The sequence below is a fragment of the Urocitellus parryii genome, chromosome 4 (assembly GCF_045843805.1).
Source record: "Urocitellus parryii isolate mUroPar1 chromosome 4, mUroPar1.hap1, whole genome shotgun sequence".
NCBI lineage: Eukaryota > Metazoa > Chordata > Mammalia > Rodentia > Sciuridae > Urocitellus > Urocitellus parryii.
Window position 1 is genome coordinate 45996889 of NC_135534.1, and position 24913 is coordinate 46021801.

The window sequence follows — 24913 nt, forward strand, 5'->3', positions numbered from 1 at the left end:
ACTCATTAGCTAATTCATCAATTTGATTCATAGTATATGGAGTAATAATTTTATTAGGAGAAATTCCAAACACTGCCTTTGCTGTTCTTATTCCTTTGAGTATTAATTGTCCTACAGCCTCAGGATACCTAGTAAGAATATTGTTAGGAGAATAAGATAAATGTATCCATAATAATGGACCTTCTTGCCAAAATACTCCTGTAGGAATATTTTTTGTTGATAGTACAATAAATAATAAAGGCAAACTTATATCAATTCTATCCAAATGCATATTTTCCATATATGTTTCAATGATTTTTAATGCCTTTCTTGCTTCAGGCGTTAACATTCGGGGTGAATTTGGATCTGATGGACCTTTTAGGATATCAAATAAAGGTCCCAATTCTCCTGTTGGAATACCTAGATAAGGTCTTATCCAATTTATGTCTCCTAATAACTTTTGAAAGTCATTAAGTGATTTGAGTTGATCTACTCGTATTTGAATTTTTGGTGGACGGACCATGGTTGAGGATAATAGAACTCCCAAATAATTAATTGGAAAATTTAATTGTACTTTATCTATTGCTATCTCTAGATTATAATTTTTTAATAAGTTTGTAAGTGTGGCATAACATTCTAGCAATGTGTTTTTAGCTCTGTGTGCTAATAATATGTCATCCATATAGTGAAATATTTGTAGCTCAGGATTTTGATTTCTAAGTGGCTGGATTACTTTGTTAACATAAATTTGACACATAGTTGGGCTGTTAGCCATCCCTTGAGGGAGTACTTTCCATTCATATCTCTGATCAGGACCTTCATGATTCAGTGCAGGGATAGTAAATGCAAAACGTGGACTATCCTCAGGATGAATTGGAATTGAAAAAAAACAATCTTTAATATCTATAACTAAAACATACCAAGTTTTTGGCAAAGCAGACAACTGAGGAATCCCCGATTGAGCAGGTCCCATAATGACCATTTCATTATTAATGGCTCTTAAATCTTGCAATAATCTCCATTTACCAGATTTCTTTTTGATGACAAAAATGGGAGTATTATGGGGAGATACAGAAGGTTGTATATGTCCTTCCACTAATTGTTGTTTGACCAGATCATGGGCTACTTGTATCTTTTCTTTAGTCAAGGGCCACTGAGGGACCCATACTGGTCTTTCTGATTTCCAGGTAATTTTTATTGTCTCAGTGGCCCTTTGTGAAAATCCAACCCATGTCTGTCTGTTCCTTGATTTATTTGTATTGGTGCTGCTATACCTTGTTCTTGTTTTTCTAATCTTTTTCCTTTCCTAAAACCTTGTCTAGCCATAATAGTGGGTGCATTTTGATTGATATTATTTGTTAATGTCAAACCTAATTGATCTAAGACATCTCGTCCCCATAAATTTACAGGAAGATGATCCAATACATATGGCTGTATAGTTCCTTCACATCCTTCAGGATCCTTCCAATCTAATACCATTGCACTTTTATCGGGATTATTCGCCACTCCTAGGCCTCGAAGCGTTTGAGTGGCTTGTTGTAATGGCCAATGTTTTGGCCATTCTTGACGAGAGATAATGCTAAGGTCTGCACCTGTATCCAGTAGCCCATTAAATTCATGTCCTTGAATATTTAGTTTTAGCATGGGGCGAGAATCTAAATTTAAAGAAAGCATAGCCCAATCTACACCTGTGGAGCCTAATCCCTTGGAACCTCTTTCTACAGTATGATTGGAAAATTTATCATGTAGGCTTGGTATTATTAGTAATTGTGCTATTCTATCTCCTGGTGAAATTACTGATATACCCTTTGGAGAACTGGCTATAATTTTTATTTCACCTTCATAATCGGGATCAATTACCCCAGGACTTATCAAAAGTCCTTTTAGAGTAGAAGAGCTGCGTCCCAATAATAAGCCTACTGTTCCTTTGGGAAGAGGTCCTTTCACCCCTGTGGGAATGATTTGAACTCCCATCTCTGGAGTTAGTACTGCTCTGGCAGAGGCGCAGATGTCCAACCCTGCGCTCCCTCTGGTTTGTCTGATGAGGGATCTGATGCCCTGGGCACTACCCTGATGGGGTTGCTGGGGTTGCTGGGTTCCTCCAGAGCTCCGTATATTTGTGGTTTGGGGCCCCGGAGCATTGGGGCCCCCTGTCCGTTTTTTGGCAACGGAGCCCGATGCCTTTGTCCACGATATTGTGGATAAAAACCTTGTCCTTGTTCGTTTTTTGATAATGGAGTACCCTCTATGGTGGTTTGAGAACGGCATTCATTAGCCCAATGTCTCCCTCTACGGCATCGTGGACAAATACCCGGTATTCTATTCCTTTGATACCTAGTATTGTTAAACCCTCCTCCTATGGGGCAATTCCTTTTAAAATGTCCTGCTTGTTGACAATTGTAGCATGTTCTTAGCCCGGCATCTAAAGCCTGTTTTACTGCAGCTGCCACAATTTGCCCTTGTTCATTAATGTCTCTGGCATCTAAAGCCTGTTTTACTGCAGCTGCAACAATTTGCCCTTGTTCATTAATGTCTCTGGCATCTAAAGCCTGTTTTACTGCAGCTGCCATGACTTGCTCTTGTTCATTAATGTCTCTACACAATTTAATATATTTGTTTAAATCTTCCTGTTTCCATGGTCTAATGATATCTCTGCACCAACGATTCGCTTGGTCATAAGCCAGTTGTTTTATTAATGGCATTGCTTGTTCTGTATTCCCAAAAACTCTGGTAGCTGTTTTGAATAAGCCTATCTACAAATTCAGCAAACTTCCAGCTGCCAGCAAACTTCCAGCTGCCGGCTGATGATTGGCTCACAGTGGCCCCAGCAACATCTAGCTGATTGGCTCCTCTGCGGTGATGTTCATTGGGCTGTTTCCCTGCCCTTCAAGCTGCCAGCTGATGATTGGCTCACAGTGGCCCCAGCAACATCTAGCTGATTGGCTCCTCTGCAGTCATGTTCATTGGGCTGTTTCCCTGCCCTTCAGACTACGGAACTGCTCATTGGGGGACTTCTTTGGCTGTGGCTCTCAACATATATCAAACTTCTGTATCATAGCAAACTTTAATTATTTTGACTTCTTACATTTTTTTCTTTCAGTGAGCATTGTGTACTGACTTGGACAGAAAAAGGAATTTATATTTTCATTCCTCAGAATGTTCAAGTTCTTCTATGGAGTGAAGTCAAAGGTAGTTATATTTTTCTTTTTCTTTTAATTTTGTACTGGGGTTTGAACCCAGAGGTTCTTTACCACTGAGCTATACCCTATGCCCCCAGCCCTTTTGAATTTTTTTTATTTTTTAGTTTGAGACAGGGTCTTGCAAAGTTTCTGAGGCTGGCCTTGAACTCATGGCCCTTCTGTCTCAGCCTCCCAAGTCTCTTAAGGATATAGGGTGCAATACCTTGCCTGGCTTATATTTTTCTTATGTGATTTAATTTCATAAATGCTTGTGATATTTGATTATTGTAGGAGGATTCTCTTGCAGTGTAAGAAGTTGAAAGAGAATGGGTTAATGCTCCTTTTAAAATTAGGATCATAGGGGCTGGGATTGTGGCTCAGTGGTAGAGTGCTCACCTCACATGTGCGAGACCCCGGGTTCCATCCTCAGCACCACATAAAAAAATAAATAAGTGAAATAAAGGTATTGTATCCAACTACAACTAAAAAAATAAAAATTAGGATCATAGATGTTTCTCATTATAAGGTACTTCCAAACCATACATCTTTGAATTTATATTCAGATATTTGTTTTTAAGGATAATTTTAAATACAGTTTTTTAAAATTATTATTTTTAAATATTTGTAGCTGCTGCTAAAGGATAAGTGGGGTGGTCTGGGGATATAGCTCAGTTGGTAGAGTGCTTACCTCATAGGCACAAGGCCCTGGGTTCAATCCCCAGCACTACCACCACCACCCCACAAAAAAAGAATAAATGGGTTAATTTTCCCCTCTATTTGCCCTTAGTTTTTATCCCTTCTAGAAGTTCAGCTTTCACTCCAGTTTTGTATCTTAACAGTTTAGAATTCGAAAAGTGCCTGAAGGGGCTGGGATGTAGCTCAGGAGTAGAGTGCTTGCCTACTGTGTGTCAAGCCTTGGGTTCAATCCCAACACACACAAAAAAAGTCCCTGAGGGAACAGAAGTCATTATTATGTAACTAAGACAAAGACACTCTTTATATTCTTTTGGTTAAAACCAGATATGGGCGAAATGCAGCTATTTTAGCACTGCTGCTTAGTAGAGAGTGTATGTTGACTTTTTGGGGTCTTTTTCTACTTTGTAAAAAGAGAAAGAATTACTGGTCTGATCAACATTGATTTCTTGTGGATTAAGTTCTTTGAAAACTAGTTTGTTGAGTCTTGAGAGCTTGTTTGGAGGTTCTAGCAGGGGAGTGCAGCTAATTATATACTCTTGAACAAAGAACAGGTCCTCCTTTATCAGGGAAGGTCATCTTCTACAGACCCAGTGCGCAGCTTTGGGAGGGACACACATGGAATGATGGGGGAGGAAGAGGACACCCATCTAGCCAGCCAGATCAGCCGAATTAACCCTAGCAATCAATGGTGTGACAGAGGTCACAGCTGGATCACCCTCACATCCTTGTTGAATCTTTTCAAGATGTTCTGCCAAGACAGATATTTTAATCCATTCATTGATCATCAGGTTGTAATTCTCAGGAACACTAGTCCTGACTCTAATATAGATTACCTATTTTACAATCCCAATTTCTTTTCACAGAAAATACCATTTTAACCATAGGATTTTAAATCAGAGAGATATGGTTCTTTCTTCATATCTTTTATTCCTGATCTTTATAGAGTATTGTCTAAAATATGGTTTTTTCATTGAAATACAAGTATAAAAGCAGAGATAGTCAAAACTAACCTTATTTAAGAAGTGAATTTATTAGAATAATTTCAGCCATTGCAGAAACAGAAAAGGCGTTTTGGGCTAACATCCTGTGCATTAACCCCTGTGATTTGTGTAGATATTCAGGACATGGCTGTCTGCAAAAATGAGCTGTTCTGTTTGCACCTAAATGGGAAAGTCTCACATCTCTCCCTCTTGTCTGTGGAGCGCTGTGTGGAACGCCTGCTAAGGAGAAGCCAATGGGACCTGGCTGCTCGCACGTGTTGTCTTTTCCAAAATTCTATCATTGCCAGTAAAGTGAGTCAGAGCTCATCTAAATAAGTTCATCAAGCTAGACCATGCTAGTTTTCAGGATTGTCTTACAAAATTGCTTATTTTTCTTAGCTCTTCTATATGACCTACAGATGTAGCAATAAATCCCCAAAGAAAGCATAGCAGATATATTTTGGGGTGGTAGAGGGTAATAAGAAGGTTATGCTTTCTGTTTAAAAAATATCAAATTTATTTGAATTTTAGAGCTTGTTTTTAAGGGAGTATTTGGTAATTCTCAATTAAATTCTTAGTTCCTGAGATAATTCTGGTTAAGTTTTTCATTAGCTTTCTAAGTCTTTATAAAACACCTGTTAGTTCTTTGTTAGACCTAATTTTATGTTAATTTATTTATTGTTATTTATTGTTCATGTGAGTCTAGACTTACAGATAGTCAGCTATACAATTGGGTTTTACTTTTCCTTTCATTAGGCAAGAAAAACTTTGACTGTTGATAAATTGGAGCATTTGAAATCTCAACTGGACCTTGAAACCTGTAGTGATCTAATTTCTCAGCTGGATGAATTGATCTTAAAATTTGAACCTTTGGATTCAGCTTGTAGTAGTAGAAGAAGCTCCATTTCATCACATGTAAGTATTCTCACTTTTAAAGGGGTTTTGTTGTAAAGTAATATTGCTTCACCTTAGACTATACTCATTTATCCCTAGGATTCCAAATCCTGTCTTCCTTTCCTTGTAGTTCATTTTTTCTTTGTTTTTTTTCTTTCATTCCTTTTTTTTTGAGATAGGGTATGTTAGCTTTCCATCACTGTGATAAAATACCTGAGATAAACAGCTTATACCTAGGAGAGATTTATTTTGGCTTATAGTTTCAAAGGTTTTAGCTCATGGTTGTTGATGGCTAGGTAGAACATCAAGTCAGGGAGCACATGATGGATCAAAGCGGCTTACCTCATGGCAGCTAGGAAACAAAGAGAGAAACAGTAAGAGACTGTAGTCTCAATATCCCCTTCAAGGGCAAACTCTAAGTGACCTAACTTCCTTCCACTATATCCCAAGGCTCTTCTGTCTTCTAGAAGTACCATAGGTTGAGAACTAAGGCTTCAACACATGGGCCCTTGTGGGGACACGTGAGATTCAAGTTGTAGAAGAAAGGCTTTCTTTTAGCTGTTGTGCGTCTGTATGAAACTTAGCTGTGTCTTGAAGCTGTACTTTGTTTTTGTCATTGTTTATTATTTTCTGTTCCAGAATGTACCTTGTATAGCCTCCAGCACAAATTAGGTTGCTCCTAATTGGTGATTTCAGATGCTTCATGCTAATATGAGTCTCAGTACAGCTTGGATTATCTCATTTACTCCTTATTCTCACTGCCATGCTTTATGAAGACAAGCTAGAGAAATCAGGCAGCATGATGCCAGTAGCACATGTGAAATACCCAGCTGCCAGGCACCTAAACTTTTTCACCAATTTGTTCTAATAAGCCATAATAGTTGTTACTGACTTCCCATTTTAGTGTTGGTATTTCTGTGAAAAAGCTGCATTGTATTACAAAGGAAATTTTTACTTTGATTTCTTTCTTTCTTTTTACCTCATTTTTAGGAAAGTTTTAGCATCTTGGACTCTGGTATTTATCGTATCATTAGTAGTAGAAGAGGCAGTCAGTCAGATGAAGACTCTTGCTCCCTTCATAGCCAAACCTTCTCAGAAGATGAGAGACTTAAAGAATTCACCTTACATCAGGAAGAAGACCAGCCAGATCAGAGTTGTACATCACAGGAAAATGAAGGTGATGAATATATTTCCTGTTGGTTGTTGATGAGAAGCAGTTATTTTTTGTGGGTTCTTCTTACCAAAATTATCTTGTACATAAAGTTTCTAGGTATGAGTAGTTTTTAGCTTGTTGATAGATTTTCTATCTAAACCTATAGATCTGCTTACCATTAGGAGAGTAGGTTTATTTTTAGTTGTTTCTTTAAATTTTTATACCCAGGGGCACATAACCACTGAACCACATCCCCAGTCCTTTTCATTTCTTATTTTGAGATAGGACCTTACTTAGTTTCTAACGCTGGCCTTGAACTTGTGATCCTTGTACCTCAGCCTCCTGAGCTGCTGGGATTGTAGGCATGAATCATCACATCCAGCTTATTTTTAGTTGTTTTTTTAACCTCATGTTTGAACTAACATCAGTAAGTGCCTCATTTCAATCATGCATCGAAATGCTGCAAAAGGATGAGAAAGATCATTAACCAAAAGAGTGGAAAGATTTTATCCTTACTAACAAAATTATTTTCCATCAGGACTGAGAAATTGCTTCAGTTTTGGGAGCCATTGCCTTCCCTTTCCAATGTTCACTTATTCCTGTGATTGAACTGTTGAGAAGATATTAATAGAAGCCCCAAACTTCCTTTTTGACTTGTGGGGATTCAGGGTTAGTAGGCAAATGAAGGTACCTGCCTAAGTGTTTTATGTAGACCATTTCATGCATCTTGTATAACTGTGTTCCACACTCATTTGTATCTGGGTCAGTTGTGATTTTGATATTGAATCCTTCATTTCCTTTAGTTTATTCATCTTAGAATTTCTTTAAAGTTTAAAGAAAAAATTCCATGTGATTTGATTTTATTTCTTTTTCCTCAATTCCATTCATTAGATAATGTTTCTCATGTTCCAGTGACGTTTGAGACAGATAAGAATGAAACTTTTCTCCCCTTCGGCATTCCATTATCATTTCGTTCTCCATCTCCTCTTATGTCTCTTCAGGCTGTCAAAGAAAGGTAAATTAGTCTTGTCATTTAAGTCCATTTCTGACTTGACTTCACAAAAAATGCCACTACTACTAAGAATGAAAAATTCAATACCCAAGTTTTCTATGTTCCTATTAGTCCTAGGAAGTCAGTTTGGACTTAATAAAAAGATTCTTTTTCTAGAGCAATTTCTCTAATCAATGATATATTTCATGAAAAGTCCATTATTCGATTCATTTAGGAAATCGCCCTGAGAAACAATGATTCAATGCTAAAGAAAAGGTCACATTTGGTACTTGATGCTGAGATGAAAAAGCATTTTAAATGAGAAAAAGAAGTCTCTAAATTATTTCTCATATAACCTATTATGTGAAGCTGTTAACTTTTCATTCCAACTTTGGGGAATTTAACTTCCTTCCATGTTTGAGAAGCTAAATACTTGATTTATTATAGCTCTGGCTTCTCCCAGACAGAGCAAAATGTAAAAATTTACCTTTTCCTCATCCCTGATAGGAATAGTATTATTTTTTTTAAACTTTTTTTTATATTTATTTTTTAGTTTTAGGTGGGTGGGCACAGTATCTTTCTTTATTTTATTTTTATGTGGTGCTGAGGATTGAACCCATAACCCTACCCCAGAACACTATTACTAGTCATCTTTTGATCCTTTCTCAGTTGGGTGTCAGAATTGGAGATTCAGGATTCTTTCTACCCATTCCGTGGGACCAGTATTAACATTTGAGTTTGAGAGGGGAGACTTTGTGTAGCTACTTAACTGTTTATCGGAGTCTTACTGGATACAAATTTTGATTGTCTAGGAGAGTGTATTGTGAATAGTTAGCAGCTGAATTTTATGAAGAAAGTCTTTGTTATTCTGTGACCAGGATGAGCTGATGATCACATGGCTTACATTGCCTAAGTTGGCATAAACATTACAGACACAATTAAAGTTAAGACCTTTCGTTAGCATTGAATCATTGTTTCTCAGGGCAGTTTTCTAAATGAAGTGAATCATTATATTGTCTGTTTTACATGAGGTTTTTGTGAAAATATATTGTTCATTAGAGAAGTTACTATAAACAATCTTTATTATTAAGTTCAAGCTGACTTCCTAGGATTAATAGGAACATAGCAAACTCAGATACTGAATTTTTCATTTTTGGCAGTAGTGACATTTCATATAATTTTTTTGTTATTTTACTTCTAGTGTTTCTAGCTTTGTGCGTAAAACTACTGAGAAGATTGGCACCCTTCATGCAAGCCCTGAGCTAAAAATGAGATCAGATACCAGGGATGATGATCAGTCATGTGAAGAGGAAATGAGTTTGGTTACCTGCCCACAGGAGGAAGACATTGAGTAAGCCCTTACATATAAATCTGTATACATTCTAGGGAAACCAGCTGTTAGTTTGAAGAAAGCCATAAACTGACCTGTTGGAGAAAGCACAGTTTGACCCTATTCATTGAAGATTGTTTATGTATCTTATAAATATTGTGACTTCCACAAAGATTTGAATAATTATATCAACCCATAGCAAATTTATTGAGATAGAGAATTTTAATTTAGATCTCTTTCATCTTTCCCCTGCAAAACCCACCTTTCTCCTCCATAATCGTGTCAAATTTCTGGTGTGTCAGAATAGTGTTTGATTAAGAGTAAGATGACTAAGATTTAGGCCTTGTCCTAGCTCTTCTTCTGACTAGCATGTGACTTTGAGCAAGTTATTCATGTTCTCTGGCCTATAAGATCTAGGATGTGCTATTGCTTGATGAGTCAAGGGAATATTAGATGAAGATAATGAAAAAGAGAACAGGACTCTTCAGGCAGTGTAACATACCATGAAGAACAATACCTGCCACTTAGTAAGCAATAGAAATATTTCCTAAGAAAGCTCTAATCCCCTTTAACTCTTGTGAATGTTATTTTTATTTTTTATACTCTTCTAGAGGAGGGAAAGAGATAACTGGTGAACCACCAGAAGGAGACAGGTTCCAGGAGCTCAAAGTAGCAACAGCAGAAGCAATGTGAGTGCGGATGAAATTTTATAGTCAGTGGGGTGGCTTTTGGAGACCATCCTAGTGGGCCTGGGACAGTCTGAGGCAGAGTGGAAGCCTCATTTGCAATTGAAATTTAAGAATTAGTGACATACTTCAAAGTCACTGTTCTCTGTTTTGTTGCTAAGATAATTGTTCATAAAGAACATTTATTCCAGATGAGTATGTTTTATCATATTCATTTCACACTTAACTGTTTTATATAGGACCAAGATGCTGGATCCTCTGGTTTTATTTGAACCCAAGTCTCTGAGAATGGTTTTACAGGAGTGGCTTTCACAATTAGAAAAAACATTTGCCATGAAGAACTTTGCAGGCATTTCAGATACTGGCAACTCACCCATGAAATTGAACCAGGATGTACTATTACTTAATGAGTCAAAAAAGGGAATATTAGATGAAGATAATGAAAAAGAAAAAAGGGACTCTTTAGACAATAAAGAAACTGTTGATCAAACAGCATGTGAATCTGTAATTAGTCTGAGGAAGCCCTTGGATGACCTTTTTCAAGTATGTTCTCCATGCACCATAGCAAGCAGTCTTCAAAAGGACCTGGCTGAATTGACAACATTGTGTTTGGAATTGAATGTACTGAATTCTGCTATCAAGAACACTGGTGAACGTGTGGACCACACTTTGCAACAATGCTCTTCTGAAATTCTGGCTTGTCAGTTCCTAAAGAAGTACTTTTTTCTTTTGGACTTGAAAAGAGCAAAGGAGAGTATTAAGCTTAGTTATACTAACAACCCTTGTGTTTGGGATACTTTTATTGAAGGATTGAAAGGTAATAATCAAATTGCTTTATCAAAGATAAAGAACTGAATATGGAGGACCTTAGCTTTTTGGAATTTTTGAGTTTAAATAATGATTTAATTGGAAAAATCACTTCTGCAGTGGTCAGCCCTCCATTCTGTTTTCTACTCATTTATTTATTTTTGCAGTTCTGGGGATTGAACCCAGGGCCTTCCACATGCTAGGCAAGCGTTCTACCACTAAGCTATATCCCCAGCCTTCATTTTACTATTTAATTAACTTTGACTTCATTTAAAACTCTATTATGAGAAATTCATTTTCTTGTTCTTATAGTCACATACAGAAAATGATATAGCAATGTCAGAGCAGTTGGGGCTGAAGTAAATATTTGTAAATACAAATATATAAAAACAAGAAAATCTGTCATGTAACAGTAATATAGAAATAATATATACCATATATTGAGTATCCTGTGTACAATATAATATGATAAACAGTGTTCAGGCATCATTTCATTTCATCCTAACAGTAATCTTTAGAATAGATAGTGTTTTTCCATTTTAAACATGAGGAAACCTAGGCATAGAGATAGTATTAGTTGGCTAGGCTAAACTGCTGTAATAAATATCTCATAATGTAAGAACTTGCACATAATAGAAGTTTATTTCTTGCTTAGGGCAGGTGTTCCAGGTCAATGAGCAGCTCTTGTGGTAATTTAGCATTTCAAGTTCCTTCCATTGTTTTAAGTTCAATCTTCCCTTGGGGCTGGTGGTTAAAGTTGGCTTACTATATCCAGGGGAAAGCATGTGGAACATGCTCTCTGAAGACCTGGCTTGGTAATGCCTTACCTGTCTTTTATTCACAATCTCTTTGGTGAGAATTCTATTACATGGCCCTTCCTAATTGCAGAGGAGACTGGGAAATGTGACCTCGGTGCATGAGTCCAGGAGGTAGAGAATAAATATGGGTGAAGCGCTTGCATGTCTGCCTTAAAGACTTGGGCCCATATCCATCAGTGACCACCTTAGAGTTGAGTGATGATCACATTATTTGCCAACCTGACAGAAATATTCTCTCATTCCTTAAAGAATGTATTGATTGCCTTTTAAATATTGTTTTTAGTTGTAGATGGATATAATGCCTTTATTTTATTTATTTATTTTTATGTGGTGGATCAAATCCAATGCCTCACACTTTTGAGGCAAGCACTCCATGACAGAGCTGCAACCCCAGCCCTGATTGTCTTTTTTTGAGGAAAATTTCTTTTTTTTTTTTTTATTAGAGAGAGAGAGAGAGAGAAAGAGAGAGAATTTTTTTAATATTTATTTTTTAGTATTCGGCGGACACAACATCTTTGTTTGTATGTGGTGCTGAGGATCGAACCCGGGCTGCACGCATCCAGGCGAGCATGCTACCGCTTGAGCCACATCTCCAGCCCAAGAGGAAAATTTTCTTAATGAGAATTCTGTTTGAATAACAGATACCACATCTAATTGATTTAGATTTTAAGCACACTTTTTCTTCATTTCAAAAGTGAATTGTGCCAGGCATAATAAGTAAGTGGTCTATCATTGAGCTACATCCCCAGTCCAAGATACAGTTTTATATTATCTGACTTAAAGATCTCTGCTTTTTAGAAACATGCATCTATATTAATAATTTTGTTTTAGTTCACATATAGCTGTTAATAGCACAAAAAATGGTTTCGGATTATTTTTCTGAGTTGTAGTAGATTGTCTTTTTTTTTTTTTTTTTTTTTGGTACCAAGGATTGAACCCACAGGTGCTTAATCACTGAGCCAGGTCCACAGCCCTTTGTTATTTTTTATTTTGATTGCAAAGTTGCTTAGGGCCTTGCTAAGCTGTTGAGTCTGGCTTTGAACCTGTGATCCTTCTTCTTCAGCCTTCTGAGCTTTTTGGATTACAGGTGTGCACCACCATGCCCAACAGGAGATTTTCTTCTATTGAAAATAAGAAACAAGTTATATCTCTTCAAATAGGTTGAAATGTGTGAGGATATTGATGGAAATTTGCTGTTTCTGTTACGTGATCATACCCCACCCTGGTCACAGTAGAATAGCAGAAAAGAGTTTGCATCATCTGGAATGGCGGTTGTTGCTTACCATCGGTGCCTGGTAGGCAGTTTGAGATGAGGCAGCACTTGTGTTTACTTGAATTGAAGTGAAATAAGTTTGGCTTAGATTATACCCAGTCATAAAGCTTTCCCTTACTTCTCCAACTCTAAGTGATGGCTTCCTTTGGATTCCTCTAAGTGTTTATTGCCTGCCACAGTCAAATGGGGAACAATTTGGGAAACAAAGAAAAGACTTTAAAAAATTTTAAAAAATCAGAAACTGAAGGTTGGCTTTTTAGAAATTATCTGTTGAACCCTGTAGGGTAATGGATTGCACATTGGACTTCTAGAAATGGTCAGTTGAACAGGATTCACTTTTTAAAGGATGTTATATTTATGGAAGACAACATTTGGAACTGTTTGGGATTTGTCTTCAGAACTAGTTGAAAAGTTCTTGGAAAAAAACTCATGTTATCTTTAGATTCATATGTATATATGTACCTTTTTTTTTTAAACGCAAATTGTTTTAACTAGATTTTCACTCACCTCATTCACCACACTTGGCTTTAAATGACTTGCTATTCCCAAAAGTCAGATCTTACTTCAAAAGATGAATATTTGCTATACCAATATTTTAAAAAGCAGGTCAAATATTTTAAAATTATTTGACTTTAATTCTAAGTGATAAATAGATTCTAGTGCTAGAAAAAAATTGAACAGTTTGGCATCGATGATAGATATTTATGTTTGTGAGATATCTATCTCTATCTCTATCTCTATGTATGTGTACACATACACACGTGTGTGTGTATATATATATATAAAATATATATATATATAAATATATATAAATGGTAGACATATATGGCCCCAGATACTCATGTTTTTCAAGAGTAATGGTCACTTATATATTGATTATCTGTTCCTTTATCCTGTTTAAAAATTTCAATATGCTTTATTTCCCAATTAAATTTAAAGTCCTCAAAAGTAGAGATTACATTTTATTGTGTTTTTTTTTTTTTTTTTTTGGTACCAGGGATTGAACCCAGGGACACTTAACCATTGAGCCACATCCCCAGCCTTTTTATTTTTTTTTAAATTTTATTAGAGACTGGGCCTCATTGAGTTGCTTAGAGCCTTACTAAGTTGCTGAGGCTGGCTTTGAACTTGCGATCCTCCTGCCTCAGCCTCCTGAGTTGCGTTACCTGGCTTGTTCTTTTTGTTTGTTTGTTTGTTTAATCTCTCCTACAATGCTGAATAATCACTGGGCCTTGTATGTAGTAGATGCATAGAGTAGGTGTGTGACCAATGCTTTTTAAATGAGTATGTTAATTAACATTTGCAGCTAGGAGTCGAAGGAAAAAAAGATGTGCTTTATTTTTCAGAAATGGCAAGTTCCACTTCTATATATATGGAGATGGAAGAAGGAGACTTACCAGCAAGATTAAAGTTACTAGATGATTCAGTTCCTTTTGATAGTCCTTTGCTGATTGCTTATGCTACCAGGTAGGTTGTTATATGGTGTTTATAGGAACTGAAGTACATACATTTTTTTTTCATTGAAGTTGTACTCATTTGCACATTGGTATATTCATTTTCATTTCTAATTAGTACTTAATATAATCAAGTTGTATTCTTTCTCTGAAGTTGGAGACTAATGGTTCTGTTTTTAAATGCAGGTTGTATGAGAAGTTTGGGGAATCTGCCCTTCGATCCTTAATCAGGTTTTATCCATACATTTTGCCTTCAGATATCATGCAACTTTGTCATCAAAATCCTGCTCAGTTTTTGGCCTATTTAGACAGTCTGGTGAAATCAAGGCCTGAAGATCAACGGTGAGGGATAGCACATTTGTAGACTCTCTTTTTTTTTTTGATAGGGCATTGGTTCTCTTTTATCGCAGGTGTAACATTTTTACTATTAACTGCACCAAGTTGAGGCACCTACTGTGAAAGATGAGGATTTGATTCAGAGCCTAGTCTAAAACAAATGAGCTTTTTGTGTTCTCTAATAGTGAGAATATCTACTGCCACCTTTTCTTTCTTTCTTTTTTTCAGTACTGAGAATTGAACCCAGAACCTTGCAAATGCTAGGCTAGTGTTCTACCACTGGACACATTCCAAGCCCTTTTTAAATTTTATTTTGAGACAGGGTCTTGAAAATCACCCCAGCTGGCCTCAAACTTGTGATCTTTTTGCCTTCCAAGTGGCTGGGATCACAGGTATGTGCCACCATGTCTGGCTACTGCCACCTTTTCATTGACAATATCCCAACTTTTTGTGGCTGGCTCTCTTTTCCAGCTTTTTCTCTTTTCAGGCCGATTCATCATTTCCTATTTCGCCATACCTATAAATTTCCATTTGGTTATTAAACTGTCAACTTCCTCTTTTTCCTTCAGTTCACATTTGTCACACTCGTTTTTATTATTTACTTATTGGAACTTTGATTTTTTTTTCTCTTTATAATCTAGAAGACTCAGTTATTCATTTAGAAGACTATTAAATTTTCACAGGCATTTCTAGATATTCTGTAGTAGAAGAATTTTCAAGTTATTTTATCTACTATATTGATCTCTTGATCAAATTTTTTTCATATCCCCGTAGTTTATGTTTTCTCTCATTATGAAGATTGGTGATTCTTCAATCCAACTTTCTCTCAGGTCATACTTCCTTGAGTCCCTTCTACAACCAGAATCTTTAAGATTGGATTGGCTGCTTTTGGCAGTGTCCCATGATGCTCCACCAAGTACAAGCATTATGGATGATGAAGGATACCCCAGGTATGGAAGGAGTCCTCTTTCTGAGAACTAAGCTCTGATGTTCCTTTGGGATGGAACTGATTTATTCATATGCAGCATTCTGGGCTCACTTTAGGATTAGCTATAGAAAAGACTGACGTAATTTATGGTAATAATAAAATTGAGTGTACTTTGTAGTGGTTCTAAACACTTTTAGGGACACAGACCCTATAAGAACTTAATGATTCCTTTCAGAAATATGCACATTAATGCAAAGTTTTGCATATGACTTCAGAGAATTAAATGATCTCTCTGAACTTCATTTATGGACCCACATTAAGAGTCCTTGGTGATTAAACCCATTAGAGAAAACTGTGTGTGTGGACTGGTTTTTGTTGTTTGTTTTTTTCTTTCTAAAAAGTTTTCAAGGGATTTCTAAGCATAACCTGATTGAGGAATTTTTTTTTTTTTTTTGGTAGTAGGGATTGAATGCAGGGACACTTGACCACTCATCCACATCCCCAGCCCTTTTTATTTTTTAATTTTGAGACAGGTTCTTGCCAGGTTGCTGAGACTGGCCTTGAACTTGCAGTCCTCCTGTCTCAGCCCTTAGTGAGACCCTGTCTCAAAATATAAAAAATGTAAAAAAGGACTGGAGATGTGATTCAGTGGTTCATCAGTTAAGTGCCCCTGGGTTCAATCCCCAGTACCAGGGAGGGAAATAGATAAACAAAACAAAACAAAAAAAACTAATGCCTGTCTTATTTTATATCTAGCAAAGGACTAGAAGGATAGCAGTGGCTGTGAGCAGTAAAATTATAGCCTTTCTTTTTGCTGTTTTTATTTGTTTGTTTTGTACTAGGGATTGAACCTAGGAGTGCTTTACCACTGAGTTATATCCTGGTCCTTTTTATTTTTGAGACAAGGTTTTGCTAAGTTGCTGAGGCTGGCCTAGAACTTGAGATCCTCCTGCCTCAGCCTCCTAAGTCACTGGGATTATAGGCATGCACCACCATGCCCAGTATTTTTTTGGTTTTGATTACTTAACATATCTAGTTGTTTTACTGTGATACTGGGCTGAGGATTGAACCCAGGGTTTCCTGCATGCTAGGTAAGTACTCTTGCACTGGGCCACAACTCTAACCCCTAAATTTCTAGTTTTTAAAAATGAACAGGTTATAGAAGTAGCTACTTTACATTTTTCAAAAGCCAAGTGGAAATGTTTGAAGATATAATAATACTGGATTTTTAAAAGGGTCACTCTACCATTAAATTACATCCCCAGCCCCTTTAAAATTTTTTGAGACAATGCCTCGCTAAGTTTCCTAGGCTAGCCTTTCTTGGTTGAGATCATCCTGCCTCAGCTTCCTGAGTTACTGAGATTACAGGCAGCTATGACATAAACTGTATTCTTTTCTATTAGACAACTAATTAGGACTTTTTAGAGTTTATTTTCTTTCTAATTACTGACTTTTTTATTTTTATATTTTTTTTATTTCACAGGCCTCATTCACACTTGTTTTCCTGGGGTTATAGTCAGCTGATCCTTCAGCTAATTAAACTTCCTGCAGATTTTACAACAAAAGAGAAAATGACTGATATCTGTAGGTCTTGTGGGTAAGTAAGGATTTTCACAGAAGCTGAAGTTAAGAATCACTTCAGTGCATAACCTTATAGTTAAGGGCCTGAATTGGTATGTGTTATCGCTTGGGAATTCAATTTTGCTTCCTAAAGATAACTGTACCTTTTTGTTTTAGTGGTAGTAAACAATTTTCACCATTTAAATTTTGTGGCCGTGTGTGTATGTGTGTGTGTGTTTGTGTGTGTGTGTGTGTGTGTGTGTGTGTGTGTGTGTATGTGTGTGTATATAGGAGAGACTGGCTCTTGCTAATTTCTTTCCATTCCCCAGGCTCAGTTGTTAGCCCTGGTTCTCAGGCATGTAGATAGTATTTAATTCAGCCTCCATTTATATGATGTCAGTTACAGTTGATAAAGGATTTCTAAGAAGAGAAATCAGAATAGGCTTAGTAAAATTGTGGGTGAAGGACTCTAGGAGAAGATGAGATTCTGGAGGTAAGCCCTGAAGTCTGGGTAAGATTTGCATTTTTAGAGGAGCCAGAAGACTGGCTGGTCTGGTAAGAGAAAGAGTAAGGGCAAGGGCAAGAAAAACTACCACTGCTTATTATCCACATCACTCATGAGTGATAATTTATTGCCTAGTGATGTTGTCTTATGGCTTTACCTGGGTAATAATCTTTTGGAGGAACCTGTATCTTTCTTTTCCTCCATATTGCCTAATTTATACAGTGGTAAGTACTTAATACATATTTATTCACTGATAATGAGGGATGAGACAGATGGGTGATTGTATCATGGAGCAGGAGGTTGGGTTCTTTGTCTCATGAATCTGAAGAATAAAATCCACAGACACAGGGTGAGAGCAAAGTAACAGGATTTATTAAGGTAATAGAAAGAAAGCAGAGCTCCCAAAGATGGAGTGGTCCCAAAAGAGGGATGCTGCCCAAGAAGTTACCCAGGGACCCATCTCCCTATCCTTCCAACCATGTCTCTTTCTCCTGGCATTATGATGAGATGCAAGACCTGGAAAGCAGGTCAGAAGAATTTAGTTACCTATATAGACCCTTTTAGACTTTTTGGTACAAAAAGGGCCAACTCCTCAAGTTTAATTCCTAGTACTAGAAGGGAAAAGGAATTGAAGGGAAGGGAAAGGACATAAAATGTAGAGGAGGAAAAAAAAATGAAAGTGAAGCTTTCTAAAGACCATTTATACATAAAGTATGAAGCCAGAAAGGTCTAGGAAGTTGTTGCCTTAATTCAGATATGAATGGATTGATGATGAGTGGGGCTGCAAAAAAGACACATCAAATGGATGTTTCAAAAGAGAATGCAGTGGGACTTACTATACAGCAAATAAAGGAAGGGGAAGAGTCAGGAGAGCTTCCAAGGTTTGTACACTGGGAGAAGAAATATGCTGATTTTTGAATTGAATCTAAAAGTGTATGAATCTATATAAAGTTTAAATGCCTCATAATGGGTGCCTGGCCTCAAATGTCACTAGCTTTTTTTTTTTTTTTTTTCTTGTTTGCAGTAGTTGGGGTTGAACTACATCCTCAGCACTTTACTTTTTGAGACAGAGTATTACTACTAAATGGCTGAGGGTGCCTTGAGTTTGCATTCTACTGCCTCAGCCTCCGGGGTAATTTTTATTACAGACATGTGCCACTGGGCCTGGCTTTTGCTTTTCTCTTTAAAGCTATTGATTGGAGTTGTCTAATAGAATTTGCTATGATAATGGAAATGTTTTATTGCACTGTCCCATATGGTAATCACTAGTCTGAGAGTCCATCCTGCCCTCCGAGAGGTGGTCTTGGTCAGTTTTGTAGTGCTACTGTATTCATCTCAGTGCACAGATGCTGACAGCATGCCTTCAGGTCCTTCGCTTCTCAGTCAAATGTTTAAAAGACGGACAGGTCAACTGAAAAACTGACTTTTAAATTTTGTTTACTTCTAATTAAATTTTGATAGTCACATGTGTCTACTGTCTACTATTAGCACAGTTACGGATAAATTCACAGTCTTATTCCTTTCTTCAACTTTGTTCTCTTTAAGTTTCTGGCCTGGATATCTTACTCTCTGTTTGGAGCTGGAGAGAAGAAGAGAGGCCTTCACCAACATTGTGTATCTGGATGATATGAGCCTGATGGAAGGGGATAATGGTGTGTACTTGCCAACTAGCTACTTGATTGAGTATTTTAGAAGTCTCTCCAGACTTTTAAATAAGGGAATTTGGTAAACATTTTAATGACCATTCTAGGTAATCATCAAATTTGTAGGTTTTTTAAATTTGTGTCCTTTGAGATATATATATCTCAAAAAATATATATATATACACACACAAATATACACTCAAATATTTTATCTGTTTCCTTTTCTATTTGATGAGTGCTTATTATATGTCAGGCACTAATGCTGTGTTTTCCATATGCTGTTTTAAATGAGATAACAAACTCTTAGGGATAGTTACTATTATTTCTATCTTCCAGATGTCATAACTGAAGCCGAGAAATGATAATTAAATGACCAAATCACACAACTAGTAAATTCTAGAGCTGGTGTTCAGACCCAGGCCTCTCAGAATTTGTGCTTGTGTATTTTTACTGCATCATGTTTTCTCACTAGACAGTCAAAAGTTTTAATTCATTAAAATGAACTTAACTAACATTCACAGGCATTTCGATAATTTCCATTTAAAATTTTTTCATTAGTTCACACTGATAAGATAATTGTCAGAAGGCCAGGACTTTAACACACTGATAGCTGAAGTTTGAGAGTCCATCCTGCCCTCTGAGAGGTGGTCTTGGTCAGTTTTGTAGTGCTACTGTATTCATCTCAGTGCACAGATGCTGACAGCATGCCTTCAGGTCCTTCGCTTCTAAGTGGAAAGACCTGTGATCCTTTTTTTTTTTTTTTTTTTTTAAAAGAGAGAGTGAGAGAGGAGAGAGAGAGAGAGAGAGAGAGAATTTTTAACATTTATTTTTTAGTTCTCGGCGGACACAACATCTTTGTTGGTATGTGGTGCTGAGGATCGAACCCGGGTCGCACGCATGCCAGGCGAGCGCGCTACCGCTGAGCCACATCTCCAGCCCGACCTGTGATCCTTTACTACAACTTTTTTTCAACCCTGCTGGTGTGGGACAGGAAAAGTTAGAGCCAGAAGCAAGAAGCCAGTTGACTGGCAAGGGTCAGCTCTGAGCATCCAGCTATACCTATAATTACTGAGATCATCTTTGTTTCAGAAATGAAATAGGAGGGCCAGCTGTTTTTGTAGGAGTATTAAATATATATATAAGAATCATCAGAAAAGATAAAACTGGTTTGTATGTCTAAAGTTACAACGTATTTGTTATAGAAAAAAGTTGATAATTCAAGAAGCATAAATAATCTCCTAGTCTTCCCAACTCAGGCAAAAGTGCTCCCAATATTTTATTAATATAATTATACTCATATTAAGAATTCTTACTCCCAATGTATTAAATAAGGCCCTTTCTTGACACTTTTCTCTCCATGTGATTTATGTCAGTCACTATCCAAGAAATGTTGATTTTATTACCAAATATATAGCTCATATCTATCCACTTTAATTTCTCATCCTGGCTACTTGCCTAGACTGTTGCAACAACTTCATAACTGGTTATTTGAGTTCCACACTTAACCACTTTTAACCCATTTCCCTTCAGTAGTCAGAATGAGTTTTTTTTAATGAAAATTGAATTATGCAATTTCTTTTCTGACACTCCTTTTGCTGAACTCAGAAAAGTCCAGATTCTGGATTCTTAAGTTGGTCCTTAAGACCTGGCCTTATCATCTTACTCATTCTACTACCTTTATACATTATAGGCTTTTATAAAAATTCTTTGAACCCACCAGTTTCTTTCCTGTGTCACATTGTTTTTCATGTTTCCTGCATCAGAAATGCAGGTCCCTTCCCTCTATGTTTACTCTTTGCTCCAAGTTTGTGCTTTCTGTGGGCCACATGAACATGCCCTCTGAGCTTGTCTCATCTTTCAGTTTTTGTTTGAATGTCACTTCCTCATAGTCTTTCTGTAAACAAAATCAGCTATTGTCTCTAGTGGTTCTTTATTCTTCAGAGTACTTAGCACAGTTTATAAGTATATATTTTTATGTTTAATTCTGTCTTGTATGCTAGATTGTCACATCTGCAAGAGTGTAAGGATTGTCTTTTGTTCATCATTGCATATCCCATGTATAGCATGGTACATGACATAGAGCATTCAGTAAGCTATTGAATGGATTTTGAAGCTAATTTTGAGACTTCTCTATATATCATGAACTATTTATTCAACATATGTTCAGAAAACTTTGTGCCATGGTGATGAAATTATGTTTCTGCATATTTTTGTTTTGATATTAAATGTCTTTGCAGTTTCTACTATCTCCTCTCTGCAGGCATTGTATTAAGAGTGGTCAGAGCCAACAATGCTTCTGTGTGTGTGTGTAGGTTGGATCCCAGAGACTGTGGAGGAATGGAAGCTTCTCCTACATCTTGTACAGAAGAAGAGTTCAAGTCCAGTCCCTCAGGAGTCACTAAATGGGAACCTCAATGATGGGCCTTCCCCCATCAACACAGAGAATGTGGCACTCCTGTTAGCTAAGGCCATGGGTCCAGATCCAGCATGGTCATTGCTACAAGAGTGTGGTCTGGCCCTTGAGTTGTCAGAGAAATTTACCAGAACCTGTGATATCCTGAGGATTGCTGAGAAAAGGCAGAGGTAATGCCAGTTTATCATGCCTTTCCATGGTGCTTGGAGAATGTACAACACCTCCCTCCCCTGATTTTTAGAGGTAGATGAGATTGTAGAGATTATCTAGTCCTGACCCCTCACTAACAGATGGGGAGACTGAGACTGATTTGGTAGTTAAGGTGATTAAGGGAAGAAACTAGATAGAATTTCATTCATGATCATAACCAAGACACTATTTGGATTAATATGAGTACCCAAATATGATGTGTACTCAATTCTCTAAGAATATTGTAGGGGTATGGCCCATTTGTAGAGCACTTGCCTACTATGCTTGAGGCTCTTAGTTTGATCCCCAGCCCCCAGCACCACAAAAAGATAATTCTACCTTTTTTTTTTTTTTTGTACCAAGGATTAAATCTAGAGGTGCTTAACCACTGAGCCACATCCCCAGCCATTTTTATATTTTATTTAGAGACAGGGTCTTGCTGAGTTTCTGAGGCTGGGTTTGAACCCTCAATCTTCCTTCCTCAGCCTCCCAGGCTGCTGTAATATGCCACTGTGCCTGGCCCCATAATTCTACTTTCTGTTTATATAAACTTAAATATTCTAACTACTTCCTCTAAGTAACATTGTATAGTACTGGTTGAATATATCATATTTCAAATGCTTGGGACCAGAAGTATTTCAGGTTTCAGAATTTTTTTGGATTTTGGAATATTTGCATAGATTTTACAGGTTGAGCATCTCTAATCCAAAAATCACAAAGCAGAAATGTTCCAAAATTCAAACCTTCTTTAAAGTTTTGGGGTTTTGGGGGTTGGGGGGAGTAGTACTGGGCATTGGGGCATTGAACCCAGGGGCACTCTGCCACTGAGCTATATCCCCAACCCTTTTTAAAATTTTATTTTGATACAGGGTCTTGCTAAGTTGCCCAGACTTGCTTTGAATTTGCAGTCCTCCTACCTTAGTCTACTAAGTACTAGGACTACAAGCATGAGCCACTATGCCTAGCAAAAGTTTGGGAATTCTGGATTAGAGATACTCAACCGTATTTTCTTTCTGTGACTGGTTTATTTCACTTAACACAATGTTCTCAAGGTTCTTCTTAGTTGTTGTATGTTAACAGAATTTTCTGACTTTTTTTTAAGGTTGAATAATACTTCATTGTGCGTGTATACCACATTTTGTTTATCCATTTATTGTTGTAAGACATTTGGGTTGCTTCTACTTTCTCTTTGTATAGTGCCACAATGAACATGGGTGCACAAATATCCCTCCTACACCTTGCTTGGGTTTCTTGTGGGTGAATATCCAGAAATGGAATTTCCATGCTATTTTCCATAGTGGCTATACTATTTATATTTTTTACTAACAGTGCATAATGGTTCAAATTTCTCCATGTCCTAGCTAACTCTATTTTCTGTTTTTTTTTTTTTAATAGTAGCTAACCTAGTGGATGTGAGATAATAGTAATATGTCATTTTGGTTTTGATTTGCATTTCTATATTGATTAGTGATGTTGGGCATCTTTTCATATGCTTATTGGCCATTTGTATAACATCTTTGGAGAAGTAACTATTTAAGCCCTTCACCCATTTTAAAATCAGGTTATTTGTTCTTTTTGTTGTTGTAGGTGTTCTCCCATATTCTGGATGTTAACCCTTATTGGATATGATTTGCAAATATTTTCTCCCATTTCATAGGTTGCCTTTCGCTCTTGGTTTTAATCTCTGTCTTTTGACTCACTGGATCAATCAACTTATAGGTTTTAATGTTTTCTGTAGAGAATGATCAACTGTAGCTAAATGTGCTTGTTTCTTTTCTTTGGGATTTCAGAGCCTTGATACAAAGCATGCTTGAAAAATGTGATCGGTTTCTCTGGTCTCAGCAGCCCTAATGGAAGAAGATTTGGCACGATGTCATCACATTTTTGGGAAAAACAACAATAACAACAATGAATCATGATCCTGAACCTTTGGAAAGGCATGAACTGAAACCCTGCCAGCCTTGTCAGGGTTAATGTTGTCAGTGTCTGTATTCTTGGCATTTGTGGCTCTGTAACCTCAGCATTCCTCAACCAATGTTGGATTTTGAAAGGAATCTGGATTTCGAAAGGAATCCTTGTTTTCTGGATTCAGAATGTGAATGTTCACAGCTGTGCAGTATTCATTCTAAACTACAATATATTTGCTTCTCACTAGTGGATTGGGGGAAATTTTTTTCTAGTGTGGCTCCATGTTGGGAGCAGAAGTTTTTTGTCACATGGAGATGGATGATGTTATTACCTGGAATTGAATTCTTTTTTATTTTTGCTGGGATAGTCTAGAAACTACTGAAATAGGACATAAGATAATGAATTGACATATAAAACAAATGAAATACTGAAGATTCAAATTAGATATTTTAAAAATCACCCAAATGTAAAATTGAGTTAATGTAAAGTATTTTTCCCAGGATTTATTTGACATTTTCTAACATGAACATATATGTAGTTGACTAATTCATTACTGGAAACATGTTGTCTCTAATTTTTTCCTAAACAGAGAAGCCCAAGAGAATCATGCACCTTTCAAAATTATTTTTTAAAAGCCATAAGAGAAACTTGAGTACTATTAAATACAGCAGCAAGTGCTTGTATTATTTAAGCTATGTAACTAGATTGTCATTTGTTAGACTGTTGTACATTTACATAGTATATTACATTACCAATAAATGTAAAAGCTGATGCAAGTTTTCATTTTAACAGAATGTTGACATGAGGTCTACTTTTGAGCTATATGCACGAAAATGTGGAGAATAAAGTGCTAGATGCATTGAATGTCCATTCCTTTTTTTCTCACTTATAACAGAGAACACAGATACACATTGCTGTAGTACATACACATGACTCCTGAACATGATGCAGCAGGTGCATTGAAGAGTTTGTCAGGGAAAGGAGGCCTTACAGAGTTAGTTGGTTTAGAACTTTGGAAAGTGTGGGAAACCTTCCCACTAGCATCACCTGGGTCTGGCTTCATTGACTTAAATTGAATGTAAGTCTGTACTGAGGCTTACCCTTAGGAAAGTGAGAGCCCTCCCTTCACTGTCAGTGTTAGTCATTATCATTGCATGACTGAAAGAGGATCCAGAAAAAAAATGTAATAAC

The 24913-nt window shown here is 36.9% G+C and overlaps 1 protein-coding gene across 3 annotated transcripts in view; it reads left to right on the forward strand.

Moving 5' to 3' along the window:
- Nucleotides 1–24558, forward strand: part of Hps5 (HPS5 biogenesis of lysosomal organelles complex 2 subunit 2) — a 45352-nt gene extending 20794 nt beyond the window's left edge. For all 3 annotated transcript variants that reach the window (XM_026414481.2, XM_026414480.2, XM_026414479.2), the window contains 15 exons: nucleotides 3080–3168; nucleotides 4968–5146; nucleotides 5591–5749; nucleotides 6719–6905; nucleotides 7773–7896; nucleotides 9074–9223; nucleotides 9814–9891; nucleotides 10128–10705; nucleotides 14133–14253; nucleotides 14427–14582; nucleotides 15407–15526; nucleotides 16988–17101; nucleotides 19115–19221; nucleotides 21525–21795; nucleotides 23605–24558. In XM_026414481.2, the coding sequence (XP_026270266.2) occupies nucleotides 3080–3168; nucleotides 4968–5146; nucleotides 5591–5749; nucleotides 6719–6905; nucleotides 7773–7896; nucleotides 9074–9223; nucleotides 9814–9891; nucleotides 10128–10705; nucleotides 14133–14253; nucleotides 14427–14582; nucleotides 15407–15526; nucleotides 16988–17101; nucleotides 19115–19221; nucleotides 21525–21795; nucleotides 23605–23665 (2494 nt within the window). In that variant the 3' untranslated portion in view covers nucleotides 23666–24558. The remainder of the gene's footprint in view (nucleotides 1–3079; nucleotides 3169–4967; nucleotides 5147–5590; nucleotides 5750–6718; nucleotides 6906–7772; nucleotides 7897–9073; nucleotides 9224–9813; nucleotides 9892–10127; nucleotides 10706–14132; nucleotides 14254–14426; nucleotides 14583–15406; nucleotides 15527–16987; nucleotides 17102–19114; nucleotides 19222–21524; nucleotides 21796–23604) is intronic.
- Nucleotides 24559–24913: the final 355 nt, after the last annotated feature.